This window comes from Phyllopteryx taeniolatus, chromosome 11, assembly GCF_024500385.1.
Source record: "Phyllopteryx taeniolatus isolate TA_2022b chromosome 11, UOR_Ptae_1.2, whole genome shotgun sequence".
Classification (NCBI taxonomy): Eukaryota; Metazoa; Chordata; class Actinopteri; order Syngnathiformes; family Syngnathidae; genus Phyllopteryx; species Phyllopteryx taeniolatus.
In genome coordinates, this window is record NC_084512.1 from 27,945,759 (window position 1) to 27,961,789 (window position 16,031).

At 43.1% G+C, this 16,031-nt stretch overlaps 1 protein-coding gene across 2 annotated transcripts in view; it reads right to left on the reverse strand.

The window, feature by feature from the left end:
- Positions 1 to 16,031, reverse strand: part of LOC133485977 (protein kinase C epsilon type-like) — a 40,339-nt gene that overhangs the window by 9,290 nt on the left and 15,018 nt on the right. For both annotated transcript variants that reach the window (XM_061790477.1, XM_061790476.1), the window contains 5 exons: positions 15,425 to 15,582; positions 14,302 to 14,395; positions 14,008 to 14,213; positions 13,127 to 13,300; positions 4,322 to 4,476 (listed from right to left, as the gene is read on the reverse strand). In XM_061790477.1, the coding sequence (XP_061646461.1) occupies positions 4,322 to 4,476; positions 13,127 to 13,300; positions 14,008 to 14,213; positions 14,302 to 14,395; positions 15,425 to 15,582 (787 nt within the window). The remainder of the gene's footprint in view (positions 1 to 4,321; positions 4,477 to 13,126; positions 13,301 to 14,007; positions 14,214 to 14,301; positions 14,396 to 15,424; positions 15,583 to 16,031) is intronic.

Sequence of the window (16,031 nt, forward strand, 5' to 3'; positions counted from 1 at the left end):
TGTTTGCTGTTGATCTTGGAGAGATTTTTCCATGACATTCCGATGACACTTTGACAGCTAACCCGTCTCAGCTGCACACATATAAAGTACACACACACACACACACACACACTGCACATCTATACATCTTGGGAAAAACAAAAACATCCGCCTCAACATCGCAGGGGTCGTTTCTGCGACGATCTGTGTATATTTGGCCTGCTTGTGTTTGAGTGTGTGAACGATTCAAAAAGATTCAAAAGTTGTCGGGGTTCATTGTGAACGCAATCTGGCTTTTCATTTAGTCTATTTTCAAAACAATTTTCCGAATAGGAAATAAAGGAAATCCTCTGTTCTAAGTTGGACTGGGTGACGTGGCCAGGGAAAAAAAAAACAAAAAAAAATAATAATAAATGTTTCAAAGATGGTTTGGAGAAACATAGTACATTTCAGAAGTATATTAAAAAAAAAAAAAAAAAAAGGAAAGAGCAAATTTAGGTTTGAAGAATGTCGTAGTCCTTGTTCTATAAGCACGGAAGATTTATTTATTTTTTTAATTAAAATCATAACTCAGAAAGCCAAATAAAAAACCTGGTGTGATTTGCTGTTGATGAAGATGACATCCGCGTTTTTGTTTGACTTTTTGAGGCCTATTTTTCCAGAAAAAAACTCCAAATCGTTCTATTTTCAGGGAGGCGTTCGATTTTAGAGGTTCCCCTCGCACGGAGGCCAGAATCTCCTCCAAGTTCGTGTAAGTTCACGCTGCCGTTTTATCTCCCCGCTGAACCGGTCCCAACCTGCTCACTGTCAACTTTCATTCAGACTGTTCACGTGACATCGGCTTGTTTTGGAACATTTTCTTTTTCAATGTGACGTGACTGAAAGCGGTGCGAAGCTGCGGGAGAAAAGGTCGGTGGCAAAAGCAGAGCGAGAAAGAGAGGACATCATGTTTGGGGGGGGGGGGGGGGGGGGGAAAGAAAGCTTTGGCGTTTACCTTCAGCGCTGCAAAGTCAGTCGAGGGCAAGGAGGGAGGAACGGGGGAGCTGTTTTTTTGGGCAGCGGGTAGCGGCGTTCAATCCAATGTCCATGAAGTGAACGCGTGTGTGTCAAAACAAAACGGCGTCACAGAAAACAACCTCAAAGCCGAGATCGAGACTCACGTCTTTGCGGAGGAGCAAGATGGAACGTGTTCAAAACTCATCAATGTCAGGCCTGATCCCAATATAGTCGTTAGATACCGTGTTGAGGTCGTGTACGTAATTGCTGAGAACGATAAGATCTTAACACGCTGCCGTCGCACGTTTTTCAAGACGTGAAAAACATTACGACATCCGGAACAGCGTCCCGTGCGGTGCCGCTTTCGTGGTTGAGCTTCAACCTTGCGGAGTTCGGGGACGGACTGGGCATCGGTGGTGGTTCGGGTGTCAGAAATAGTCGACTGAGGCCGCAGCTGGTTGAAGGGCGATCGGTTGATCGTTCAACTTATAGAAAGGCGAAGGGATAGGAGATCGATTGTTTGGTAGGACCTTGTCAACAAGGGGGATTTACTCTCGTTACAGGGCTCAAGTACGCTACATGGGGGCTTGCTAGCTAACTGAAAGAGCGGTTCCAACTATACAGGGATCACACTCCTTAGGCTTCTTGAGGAAGTCCATTACAAAGTACCACAGAGAAGAGTGCAGCTGTTGGTCGAAATTCAAAATGTGGTTTTCTTGCTGGTCGCGCAACAGGAACCGTGTTACTTGCGGGGTTCTGTGGGCGGTATTCCAGGAGGATGGATTCCAGGGCTCTGCTCGGTCCCGAAAAATGTTGGCTGGACTCCCAATTGTACAACTTTTAGGGCAGTAGACTTTGGAGGTTCCGCTGGCTGGAGGACAGAAGCTGCTGAGGGTTGATAGGAGTTCACAAAAAACACTCTGAACCTGTTCACTCACTGCAGCTGTCAACTTTGATTCAAACATTTATATGACATCTGCCAAAAGCTCAAAGTCTCAGTCTACCTTTTTTGCTGGTGGATGTTGGACTACGCCAAGGACAGAATTTCTTGTCATAGCCAAAGTGGGTTTCCAGTTCAGTGGTGTCTGGATCTTTGTTACTTCCAGATGATGTCCTGATGGCCTCATCGAACTATCACCTTCAATTTGCCTGGGAGGCAAATAAGCGCCTCCAAATCAAAGTCCATGGTCTTTAGTTGGAAAAGCGTGGATTGTGGCCTCCATTTTAGAACAGTGACTTTGACGCTATTATTTTTGGGGGCTTTTGAGACGCCTTAAACTACAACCCCAATTCCAATGAAGTTGGGACGTTGTGTTAAATACGATGATTTGCAAATGACGTTCGACCTATATTTCATTGAATACACTACAAAGACAAGATATTTAATGTTCAAACTGATCAACTTGATTGATTTTAGCAAATAATCATTCACTTAGAATTTTATGCCTGCGAGACGTTCCAAAAAAGCTGGGACAGGTGGCAAAAAAAGAGCGAGAAAGTTGAGGAATGCTCATCAAACACCTGTTGGGAACATCCCGCAGGTGAACAGGCTCATTGGGAACAGGCGGGTGCCATGATTGGCTAGAAAAGGAGCTTCCCTCAATTGCTCAGTCATTCACAAGCAAAGATGGGGAGAGGTTCACCTCTTTGTGAACAAGTGCGTGAGAAAATTGTTCAACAATTTACAATGTTCCTCAACGTACAATTGCAAGGAATTGAGGGATTTCATCATCTATGGTTCATAATATCATCAAAAAATTCAGAGAATCTGGAGAAATCACTGCATGTAAGCGGCAAGGCCGAAAACCCACATTGAATGCCCGTGACCTTCGATCCCTCAGGTGGCACTGCATCAAAAAACGACATCAATGTGTAAAGGATCTCACCACGTGGGCTCAGGAACACTTCAGAAAACCAATGTCAGTAAATACAGTTCGGCGCGACATCCGTAAGTGCAACTTGAAACTTTACTATGCAAAGCAAAAGCCATTTATCAACAACACCCAGAAACGCCGCCGGCTTCTCTGGGCCCGAGCTCATCTAAGATGTACTGACGCAAAGTGGAAAAGTGTTCTGTGGTCCGACGAGTCTACATTTCAAATTGTTTTTGGAAACTGTGGACGTCGTGTCCTCTGGGCCAAAGAGGAAAAGAACCATCCGGACTGTTATGGACGCAAAGTTCAAAAGCCAGCATCTGTGATGGTATGGGGCTGTGTTAGTGCCAATGGCATGGGTAACTTACACCTCTGTGAAGGCACCATTAATGCTGAAAGGTACATACAGGTTTTGGAGAAACATACGCTGCCATCCAAGCGACGTCTTTTTCATGGACGCCCCTGCTTATTTCACCAACACAATGCCAAACCACATTGTGCACGTGTTACAACAGCATGGCTTTGTAGTAAAAGAGTGCGGGTACTAGACTGGCCTACCTGCAGTCCAGACCTGTCTCCCATTGAAAACGTGTGGCGCATTATGAAGCGTAAAATACGACGAGGGAGACCCCGGACTGTTGAACGGCTGAAGCTGTACATCAAGCAAGAATGGGAACGAATTCCACCTACAAAGCTTCAACAATTAGTGTCCTCAGTTCCCAAACGTTGTGTACCGTGCGGTGTGGTGTGATCCAAGATGGCGCCTACCAGTGTGGTCGCCTCGGTAACGCGCTCTCTAGTATTGTTTTTGTTTTTGTGTTTTTCGTCCGTCTTTGGAGACCTTACACGACTCACTTACACAAGGGGAGACCTGCTAACCATCAAGGAGGCTACTCTGGACTTTCTGTCACCAACTTTCGCAAATCCGCTCAGTTTTTTCCCCCCCGAGTTACTCACCGGATGTCGTTAAAAGAAAAGGTGATGTAGCACAGTGGTTAACATGACCCTGTCCCAGCTTTTTTGGAACGGGTTGCAGCCATCAAATTCTAAGTTGATGATTATTTGCTAAAAACAATCAAGTTTATCAGTTTGAACATTAAATATCTCGTCTTTGTAGTGTATTCAATTAAATATAGGTCGAAGATGATTTGCAAATCATAGTATTCTGTTTGTATTTGTTTAACACAACGTCCCAACTTCATTGGAATTGGGGTTGCATCTCAGGATCGTGTTCACAAGTCAGGGAAAAACAGATCACGAGATTGCCGACTATCGAGCCCAGACTGGACTTGAAATCGACCCTGATGCAAAAATACTTTAAATGGGCTCAAATGCTGAGAGTGGGGAGGATCATTCACCGAGGACTACTACTTATGCGTTTTAAAAGTCAGTTTCAGTCTGTTTCAGTCTAATCTGGTGAGATGCACTTGTCTATGCAAAAAGCTGTGAAAGGGCGTCACAGCTGGGTTTACCTGTAAATGACGCCGTGCCGGTGCAGGAACATCAGCGCCGACGTGACTTCGGCGGCGTAGAATCGCGAGCGGGCCTCGTCGAACTTCCTGGAGCGCTGGATCTGGAACATCAGGTCGCCGCCGTTCACGTACTCCATCACGAAGAAGAGGCGGTCCTGGGAGAGAGGAAGTCGGCGGCATCATATCACGTCCGTGCAGCCGCTTTCGATACCATTTTCTTGCCGCAGACAAACAAGCGCTCGAGCTGAAATTCACACCTATGGACAATTTCGCTTCTTCAGTGAAGCTAACAAGTTTCGGGAACGTGGGAGGAAAAAGCCAAGGCCGGAGCCCAGATTCGAACCGAGAACCTTTTGAACGTGTGGCACACGTGCTTACCATTTACCCCACTGCGCCGCTCACATCACCAAACAACAGAAAGAAAAAAAAAAAGAAAAAAATAAATCGGGTCCAGAAGTTGCATCAAAGTCCCACAAATCGGGTGGAATTTGAGCGACGGGCGAAAACAATGATCCAATCGACACCCTTCCTGCGACACGCGCGCGCGCACACACACACACACACACACACACAATACTGTACTGCACCCCGCCACCTCCGTTTTCTTGCTGCTCCAAATGGACCTTCCTGAATTCCAGCTTTCTTTCTTCATATCGGAAGTCCATGTGTGTGTGTGTGTGTGTGTGTGTGTGTGTGTTTTGTGATATAAACAGCACTGTATATAAAGAGGCTGAAGGAGACTCTTGGGGCCATTGTGCGAGTACAGCGGGACGTTGGGACGTTTTTGTGTGTGACCATTTGTCTCTTGAACAAGCGAGCTCATCCAAAAAGACATTTATGTATACGATATGATTTTCTTACCCTTGTTTGACTTTGTCTAATGCAGGGGTGTGTAAACTTTTGCGCTGAAGGTGCCACATTGTATTTGTTTAAATGGAGCGATGGGCTCACTCATTCAGAGATTAGTTGGTTTTTTTTTAACTTGCGAAAATATGTAAAGCAGTTTTTAATCTCTTTTGAATTGTATTTATACTGAATTAGTTATTTAGTCAACTTTTTGGTTAAATGTACTGTACACATGTATTTATAATTGTTCATTGTTTTTTATTGTATCATTTATAATAAATTGACTGCGTTATTTAATGAGCCAAATAAGTGAAACCATTTTAATTAACCAATTACAGGAAAAAGAAAACCTAAATAATTTAATTTAATCCAATAAATATTAAAGAGAACTGATCATGTTAATTAAAATGTTTGATTTATTGTTCTGATAAAACGGACTGACTGAATTTGAGCTCTCTATCTCATCAATGAATGAATGGATTTTCGATCACCTGAGTTATTTCCTCTCATCGATCAAATTGTCCCGTTGGTTGCCATGGCGACACCCGTCATTACGTAAGAGTCGCACATCTGTCGGAACAATTGTTCTCTCTCTCTCTCTCTCTCGACTTCAAACAGGAAGTGGAAATAGTTTGTTTAAATGGACTCCCGAAACCCGACTTCAGGAGCCGCCCAATCAAACGCGAATAAACATTTCCCAATTTGTGTCATTAGAAAACGAAAATGCCGACTTCCCACTGCAACACGCATAGTCTTATACATAGGAATTGTTTATAGACTTTTTTTTAAATGTATTGGGAGACACGTGCTAGAAATCGATATATAGTTTTAAAAAATTGTCCATGGTCATATACAAAAAAATAAATCAAACAGTGTCTTTAGCACAAACATATAACATTTTTAAAACTATAAATTGTCTAGAGCTGAAGGACTAAAACTAAAAAATAATGATATGCGTAGCTCAGGGTCGTATAAATAAATGTATTTTCAAACAATTTTTGAAAGTCATAAATACAAATACACACATTTTCTAGAGTCATACATGTCAAAATGTATGTGTTTACAAACTGTCTGAAGTTATTTAAATGAATATTTAATTGTCAAGGTCATACATCTATCTAGGGTTATATAACTCAGGGACTCAAATGCTGCAGTGCATTCTTAGAGTTCTATGTATATTGCGGATTTTCACTTCTCACGAGGGGGTCTGGACCGTAACCCCCCTCGACGGTGGGGGTTTTACTGTATTTGAAATTCTACTGAAGAGTTCAAAAGCAAAAGCAGACAAGCGGCATTGAGACAAAAACCAAACCGACCAAAATGTAAAACTGGAGCCAGAAATATTACTTAATTCACAAAAACAAAAAAAAAGGATCCATTTGCATTTTGTCCTCCTCTTAATCTAATAGCGCTCTGAGAATGTCGTTTTCACTAATAATAAAACAACATCATTGGGATGAAGGGTTGAAAGCAGTGAAAGGGTGTAAAAATCAATCAATCAATAAGCAAGCAGATCAAATGAATGAATCCAAAACGGCACAAAGTTCACTGAGCAGCTGCACAAACCCAAATGCGTGATGTGAACTCGTTTCGTTCGCCGCACAACAAAAACAGAAACGGGGAATTGCTGTCCTATTTTCATGGGAACATCGCTCGCTATTAGCACGCGGCCTCAGCCCGCTAACGATGACCTCGCTGATTTCCACGCGCTCAACCGGCCAGTTTAACCTCAACTTCTGTCTGTGTGGGGGGGGGCCTGGAAGCGTATCAAGAATTTGTCCTTTTAAAAGAATGAAGTGAGTCAACGTGTCAAACTCAAGGCCTGGGGGCCACATCAGGCCCGCCACATCATTTTATGCGGCCCGCGAAAGAAAGTCATGTGCGTCGACTTCATTTTTCTTGTGAAAATACCAAAATTGAAAATTGTCTTCCATTTTAGTAACTAAGAGATCTTACAATGATTTTTTTTATTTTTTATTATTGATTACGAATCCCCTTCTTACAATAAACTGAATAATAGTTGAACAAATAATATTTTTACTGGCTTCTAATTTCAAAACTAGTTAGTCATCAATTTGTTATGCATGTGTCATAATGTGTCAATGGCACATGCATGGGAGTGAGTCAGTGAGTCTCTTTTAAAATATCCATCTTTTTAAAGGCTAATAAATGTGATCAAGTACAGCCTCGCTGTTCATGGTGTCCATTCATCCAATCGTTGGATGTGCGGGGGTGAGTCACCAACTGTCAAATTTTTTGGTGTGTTTTTGTTTTTTTTCACGATGATTGTATTTCTTTTTACTCCCTAATTCTGTATCCCACCCTCCACCACCACCACAACAACAACACACCAGCATGCATGGCTTCGACAGAGCTGCTGAGCTGAAATGTCAACTGGATTGTGTTACACGCCTCATTAACATAAGCAGAGCCACAAATCAACGGCAGTAAGACGATGCAGAGAACGACATCGCTTCGCAAAAGACACCGAAAGTGATTGTTGGATCAAAATTGATTTTATAAAGTGTAATTACTGTGTCTATAGTAGTTTCATGTGCTGTATGTGTGCCTTTGAGGGGCGTGGCCTACCGAGTGACATGAGAAGCTGGACTTGGTTTGTCGGCGTGTGAGCGTCTGGGCGTGAGTTGTGGCCTACAGCAGCTCCTCGCGAGTGTTCTCATGTTGTATTTGTGTGTTTTTAGCTTCCCCACTTCACTCGAATGGCGGCATACCTGAAGCTGAACTTTTTTTTTTCTCGATTTTAACACCATGTCACCATCCCTAAAAAAGACAAAAGAAAGTTGCCCTCTATTTATATATATATATATATATATATATATATATATATTAATTTACATTTGAACAAATATATAAATAACAGGGCAATGGGGCTTTAGTGGTGATTACAATCTTGGAATCTAAGCAACAAACAATTTGACTGCAGTAGTATTTTTGTAATGTAGTTCCAAATACTCTCTCTGGGCATCTTGGTGGCCATAAAATGTACGCGCATAAAATCTATGAAATCATCATTTTTTTTTTTTACATTTTTTTTTATGAAAAAAAAAAAGATCAAATATTAAATCAATTTCTGGATTTTAACTCTTTAAATACTCATAAAACAGAAATTATTTCCCATTTCTAATCTTGAAATGATTGACAGGAGGGGGCGGGGCTTCCGACATATTATTATTTTTTTTTTTTATTTTATTTTTTTTTTACAACCATCAAGTGTGATTTGCTTTTCACGAGACCACACAGTTCCCATTTCTCCAGTGTGGCATTTTGTCTCCATTCCTGCTGGTAGTTTTCTGGGCACCCAGTGGAATGCGGCCGCCGCTACTGTTGTGTAACCGTATTTACATTTCTGCGGCGTAATTAGGCTGATAAGGAGCGCGATGCCACAGTTGATTGCAAAGCAGGGAGGGAGGAGGGGGGCGGGGGAAGAGGAGGAGGAACAACGAGGGAGGAAGAAGGCTGGGGGTTTGTTCGAGACAAAGTTGACAGGAAGTGTTGGACCCAAAAAAGATGAGGAGAGTGATGTCATTATTATTATTATTATTATTAAAGGGGCGAGAGAAATGTATTCTGTTATTCATAGCGTACGAAGCCACGGATATGCTGGTCCGGCCCACTTCCGATCACATTGGGGCCCCTGAACTAAAAGGAGTTTGACACCCCTGTAAATGTAAAATGATACGACATGACACGGATATTGTATCCGTAAATGTTCAAACCGTAAATTAACAGCAGACTTGACCGGCCAGTGGGAGGCCGAGCGTTCGATTCCCAAGTGAAGGAATGCATTGGGATTGTGTTTCAAACGGATTCTAAAACAAAAACAAATCGAGAATTCGCACGGCTCGCTCGAGTCACCTCGTTATTGGTGGGCTGAGCAGACGTTACGCAACATGTCAGAACCAGGAAGTGTGTGTGTGTGTGTGTGTGTGTGAAAGTATAGCATATACAGTGGGCCTGTTTATTGTGATCAGATGGTGTGTGTGCGTGCGTGCGTGCGTGCGCGCGTGAGTTTGTGTGGTGAAGTGGTGGGTAGGTGGGTCCATGTTTTACGCATGATAAGCATCAAAAATGTTACATAAGCAGCCAAAATCCCTTTGTCTGTATCCAGTGTGTGTGCGTGTGTGTGTGTGTTGTGTGTGTGTGTGGTGTGACGGCAAGTCGACGGGCATAAGCAAACATGTAAACAAACATGTCATGTGACCTCCCGGTCGCCCACCCAGCGAGCGTGTGTGTTTGTTTGTTGCGCGAGCGACATAACAGGAATTCATCATTCGTAGAGACGACGCCATCGTGCAGTGTTCCAGAACCTTCTGAGAAAATAAACAATGCACTCATCAAAATTTGTGACCTCGGCAAACCTTTGTAAAGGACTTTAATTACACAACCTTTGTCCTCATTTTGTTTTTGGGGAAACTGAAAGTCAAATTGAATGTTCAGTTGTTTTCGGGGAAGATTTTGCCCGATGAGAGGCATGAGGAGGTTTCAACCATGTAAAACGAGAATTTGGAAACAAAACTGGATCCAAAAAAGAAAAGAAAAAAAACACACACAGGGCAAAGAATGGATGGAGAACACGTAAAAAAAACAAAACTGGATCAAGAGCGTGCACAGAAACAAAACTCCACCGAGAACGTATGGAAATAAAACCGGATCAGCAACAGGTACAGGAAAGAAACCGGATCAAGAATACGTATGGAAACATAATTAGATCGAGACCAGACTGAGAAATAAAACTGGATAGAGAACACGTACGTTCACTAAACTAGATCGGGAACATGCACCGAAACAAAACTGGATGAAAAAAATGCATACGGGAACAAGACTGGATCGATAATATGTATGGGATCCAAATTTGATCTCAAAAGATACTGAAACAAAACTGGAACAATGAATGAATCAAGAACACATTTGGAAAGAAAACACACGTCGGAGGAAATGGATTAAGAACGCTTAACAAACAAAACTAGATCAAGAACACGAACGGAAACAACAGCAGGTCAAGAAAATGGATGGAAACAAACGGGATCAAGAACACATACGAAAACTAAATTGGATCGAGATCACATACAGAAAAAAACTGGCTAGAGAACATGTGCTAGATCCACTAAACTAGATTGAGAACGTGAACCCAAACGAGACAATACGCGCATTAACAAAACTTGATCAAAGTAGTTTGAAAACACAACTGGATGGAGAGCAAATATGGCGAGAAAAAAAAAATGCATCCGGAACGCAGACAGAAACAAAAGCGGATTGAGAACACTCAACAAAATACAATTTACAATCTTCGAGGAATGAACCTCAAGCCCGGTACACTTCAAAAGATTCTTACTTTTTTTTTTTTTCCCATCTGCTACAGATCCCACACATTTAAAAAAATAAATAAATAAATAAATAAAAAATCAATCAATAAATAAATTTTAAAAAAAATCCTTTGTTAAGCATTTAACAGGTTTGGTTGTATGGTGTGTGGTGCGCTTGGATAATCTCAACACATCATGATTCTGTGCCGCCGTCCGTCAATCTCGAGATCGAGATCTCGCGTGCTCACGCGTGATCTCGCAAAAACAAAGCAGGAGAAACGATTCCAGGTGCCGGGCGATCTTTGTTGACTGGAGTCGATAAATCAAAAGACTTGAGAACATGAAGAACATGAAAAACTAACTTTTACACACACACACAAAAAACAACATCGGGTAAGATGTGTTTGTTTTCATGAACGATCGTTTCCGTGTCCATCGGTATAGGCCGCTTCTTCCCTTTCACGGCACGATTGGCGAACTCGGGAGAAATGGTAGTTCCCGCACACATGAAGAGTTTTGCTTGAAACCGTTTCATATGGTCGACTCCGACCCGTCGTGGACCCTAAAATCAGGACCAATGATTCGACGGGAAGGGGCAAAATCGGGACAAAAACAGCCCGATTGTCTTTCGGTAGCATGTATCTTAGCATGTATGGTACACATTTTCACATTCACGACATTTCCCATTTTCGAGAATTTAGGAACACACCCCAACATGATCAACTCCGACCGCAAACATCAAGATGACCCATGACAGCACCGTTTGCTATTTTGAATCTGAATCTATTTTGAATCTTTTACTCCGAGCATGAATCATGATCCAACCTGATCGCCTTTTTTTTTTTTCTTCCTACCACCCGGTACTCCGTGTACAGTTTGCAGCGCTCGCCCCGGCCGGCTGCCGATTGACGAGCGGCCCCACCTGCGCCGGCGTCTCAGCGCCGTCAGGCTCCGTTGGAAATGTAAAGATGTCGACTTCACCTTCAGCGCACACGCACGCGTATGTAACGCATGTATACATTCCGCGGCGGGAACACTTATGCAACACGTGCTAGACAAAACATAAAGCAGCCACAGGAAGTCGTTGCCCGTGGCGTGCGCGGTGCGGCGCGGCGCCCTTTAAGTGCCCCCTGAGTACGACTCTATGTAAAGACACGGGCGAAGATGAAAAGTGAGCGTGTGCGTCTGGGGTTTTCTTTGGCTTCGTATCGTTTAATACCTTGACTCAATTTTCAAAATGAATTCAAAAGGAATTCGGCCAAAACACAGCAATTGTTTTTGTTGTGTCAAAAACAGAAGTGTATTGCATAAACACACAATAAAGGGGAATGGAAAGAAATACACTGCTTTTATAATTACTGCACGTAGCGTAGTATTGTGTCTTGGATGTGTGCCTTTAAGGGGCGTGGCCTAGTGCGCAACAACAGGAGCCGGTTCGTCTGCGTGTGAGCGTGTGGGCGCGAGCTGTGGCCTACAGTAGCTCCTTGCGAGTGTTCTCATTTTGTATTTGACCGTCTTTCCTTCTTTTCACATCACTCGAGTGGATCGGTGTATCTGACGTTTGCTTCTAATTCAAATTTTGGCTGGCAACACGAAAGCAAAATGAAATCAATAAATACATCGACCAACCGTGCGACGGCTCGTTATTGAGAAAATGGAAAAAGTTGGGCCACTCGTGAGTCATGGTACCACTGTATGCTTAAGTGATCCATGCCGACATAAAGACGAGCTTCGTACATTCCGAAGGGTTGTACATTTAGCGGCGGCACGGTGGCCGACTGGTTAGAGCGTTAGCCTCACAGTTCTGAGGTGCGGGGTTCAATCCCCGTCCCCGCCTGTGTGGAGTTTGCATGTTCTCCCCGTGCCTGCGTGGGTTTTCTCCGGGCACTCCGGTTTCCTCCCACATCCCAAAAACATGCATTAATTGGAGACTCTAAATTGCCCGTAGGCATGACTGTGAGTGCGAATGGTTGTTAGTTTCTATGTGCCCTGCGATTGGCTGGCAACCAGTTCAGGGTGTACCCCGCCTCCTGCCCGATGACAGCTGGGATAGGCTCCAGCACGCCCGCGACCCTAGTGAGGAGAAGCGGCTCAGAAAATGGATGGATGGATGTACATTTAGCCTGGGTTGTTACAAAGAGTCTCCGCCGCGTGTGGACTTCCGGTGTATTTTTTCCTAAATCAAATCTCTAAGTCATTTATTTTGAAGGGTAATTCTGTAAATCGAGTTCTAAATTATATTAAACTGGTTTGGGATCATACTTTCGAGTACATTTAGAGCTTAAACTATTAACATAGGCAACTAGAAACATTTCTACTGGTTGCGGCGGGCGAATAGCAGTGGTTCACTGTACAAAATTTGTTAGGCATTCACAGTTGTAGATCATTTTTCTTGTGTAATTCAGTCCCCCCCAAAAAACCTGAATTTGATTAGTTAATACTCATGCTTTGCTAAACTTAAGGTTAGTTATTAAGTTATTATCCTGAATGAATTTGACGGCACAAGAGGTGTGGTGGGCTTCAAACAGTATTTGTGTTCATAAATGTACCTAGAATCAAGCGAGCCATGAATTCTGGCCCAGCCTTGTAACGGGTGGCCATTTGGCGCCCCCCGCAGGCGTGCGCGTGCTCTTACTTTGGTCTGGAAGCAGCAGTGCAGCTGCGTCAGGTAGGGATGTTTGCGGGCCAGCGCCAGGATGCGCTTCTCGGTCAGCGTGCAGTCCACGTCGTCGTCCTGCAGGATGACGTCCTTCTTCAGCACCTTGACGGCGTAAACCTCGTCACCGCCCCTCAGCTCGGCCAGCATCACCTGAACGCCAAAAAGTTTCGAGATAGCTGGAGATAAGCTAGCGCTGGCCGTTTTTTTGGTCTTGGAGTTACGATGGCTAGAAGGTGGGAAATGTTTGTTGCCGTTTGTTGTTATTGTGCCTCCCAACTGAAGATTACAGTCAAACTAAACAAAGAAAATGACACCTTGTTTATTGAACTACGCCACAAAACTTCGATTGCCTCAGAGTCAGCTAGCTTAGGCTAATGAAACTAGCACCACGATCGCAGTCAATCATCAATCTTTCAGCGAGGGACATTTGAACACAAATAGTAGCAAAACACGCAGACTGACAATTTTGCGATAATCACAGGCATATATTCTTTATCCTCTGTGAAAAAAATGACTAACATGACTGCAGCTTAGCGAGCGGTTGTGCCATCTTCTTCGTGTATATACAGGTATGCGTGTATTATACTGCCCACCGGTGGCCAAGCTGCGCACACCAGAATGAGCAGAACAATGAGTTAAAGCTTGAAATCTTCATCCAAAAAACATTGAATTCTTTCTATTCAATATACCGTCATTATTACTGTATGTTTTTGTTTTTAGTGTAGAGTGCTATTTTTGTCATTTGTCATTTTTGCCTAAATTGTAAACCGCAACCCCGAGAATGAAACCCCAATGTTTAACCTTCGACCCTGACCGCTGACCCTTAACCCTCGAGCTCCGGAAACGTAACGTCTCACCTTTCCAAAGCTTCCTTTTCCCAGCACTTTGATAAAAACAAAGTCAGTCAGGTTGATCCGTTTCGGCTGGGCGGCGCCGTGACCCTCGACCTCGCCGTTTTCCCGTCGGTCTTCTGCGACCGTGGCGACGGACGACAGCGCCGACGACGCGTGGCCGCGGTGGTCAAAGGACAGAGCTTTGCGGATGTTCTCCAGCTCCTTGGCGTCTGCACACGCGTGAACAATGAAAAATGGACATTCATAATGAGGGGCGGTGGAGGTTTTCCGGTCGTTCGGTGGCGGGACGGTCGGTACCCGGGTCGCACGGAGACGTCGGGGCCGACCTGGACCGGTCCTCTTCCGTCCGAGGCAAGCCGGGAAGTCGCTCGGGGTCGCGAACCTGAGGGAGCTGTTCGGACACGAATCACCGACGACGTGCCACATTTCGCCTCGAGAACGTAGCGCAATCGTTTCTTTTGTTTGATTATTATTATATGACGTACTGTAGATGAGAGAGATGTTTGTTTGGTTTTTAAATTTGTATTTCCTTTTTTAAATTAAATTCATGAAATTAAGTGATATTTTGCCAAAATGATTATGATTATTATGATTTTTTTTTATTTTTTTTATACAGATTTTCTTTTTGGATGAAGTTGTTATTTTCTGCTTCAACTTAATACAAATGTTTCATTTTGTATGAAAATCAAATATTTAGCTTTTCTTTTTTTCTCCCAGAAAGTGATATTTACTGATGATTTCATCATTTCACATTAACCTTAAATGAAATTGTATCAACTTTCTGCTCAAATGTTTTTAGCTGGAATTGTTTTTGTAAATTGAATGAGAATTTTGTGCCAAAATCAAATTAGAAACGTTCCACCATTTTTCAGAAATAATGTATGATTTGAAAAAGAAATGAAATTTGCATATTTCAACTTTTAAGAATGTAATATATTGCTGAATAATTTTTTTTTGCTTAACTCAACTATAAATGTTTCCCTTTTTATACAATTGTTTTTTTTTTTTTTTTTCTGAAACCAAATTAATCATGCTGTATCTTTACAAATGCGATACAATTTTTTGCGAAAAATTAATTTACAACTGACATTTCTCACTCAAATTGAATGAAATTCACTACAAATGTATTTCACATTTGAAGCTTCATTTTGGTGATTTATTTGCTGAAATGATTTTTTGATTCAAATATTTGAAAATGTTTCACTTTCTTTGCTGTCTTTAGTATTTGCTGAAATTAAATTACAAAAGTTTCACCTTTCAGTATTTGAAAAACAGCGGAATACATAAATTTCGACGTGGCTGCATACAGTCGTTTGTCCCAGTGGAGTAGCCGTAATTGTCGCGGACGCTACGGGACGGCAACGGCAACTTCGAGCACGATGCCAATTGGCTGTCAGAGACGGAGGGAGTCGACGCCCACCTGCGGGTTCGCCGACTTTTTGCGCCTCTGCGTGCTGTTGGAGATCTTGTCCGGGGTGACCCCGAGGTCGGACAGGACTTTGGCGATGCCGCGCGCGTCCACGCCGCAGTTGGGCGCCACGTTACTCTCGCAGCGCCGGTGGACGTTCACCTTACACACTGACACACACGAGCAGAAGCACATACACATCCGGGGTTTTACCGGGTTTTCCCAAATATTTGAAATCCCTGTAAAGCGAAATCAATATTTCATGACACTGAGAGTGTTGTTAACAACCCTGCCGAATTTGATGCATTAAAAACTATCGTAGCGTAATCTCAAATGAGGCTACAAAATGGTGGAAAATCCGGTTATAGCGGGGCTTTTCCACGCCACGACAACGAGGCGCTCGCTCTAAAGCGGTCATGCCAGCGCGAAGCCTCTGTCTGTCGAACTGGCTGTCGAACTGGACTTCAGAGGGAAAAAAATAAATCATAGAAATCCCTCTTCCTTGCTATTCCGACTTTCCCTGCATGACGTGTGCACTCACGGCTGACAACAAGGCACTCTATTCTTGAAATGTCATTATTTTCTCATATTATTGCAACTATATTGATAAAATTGCGAC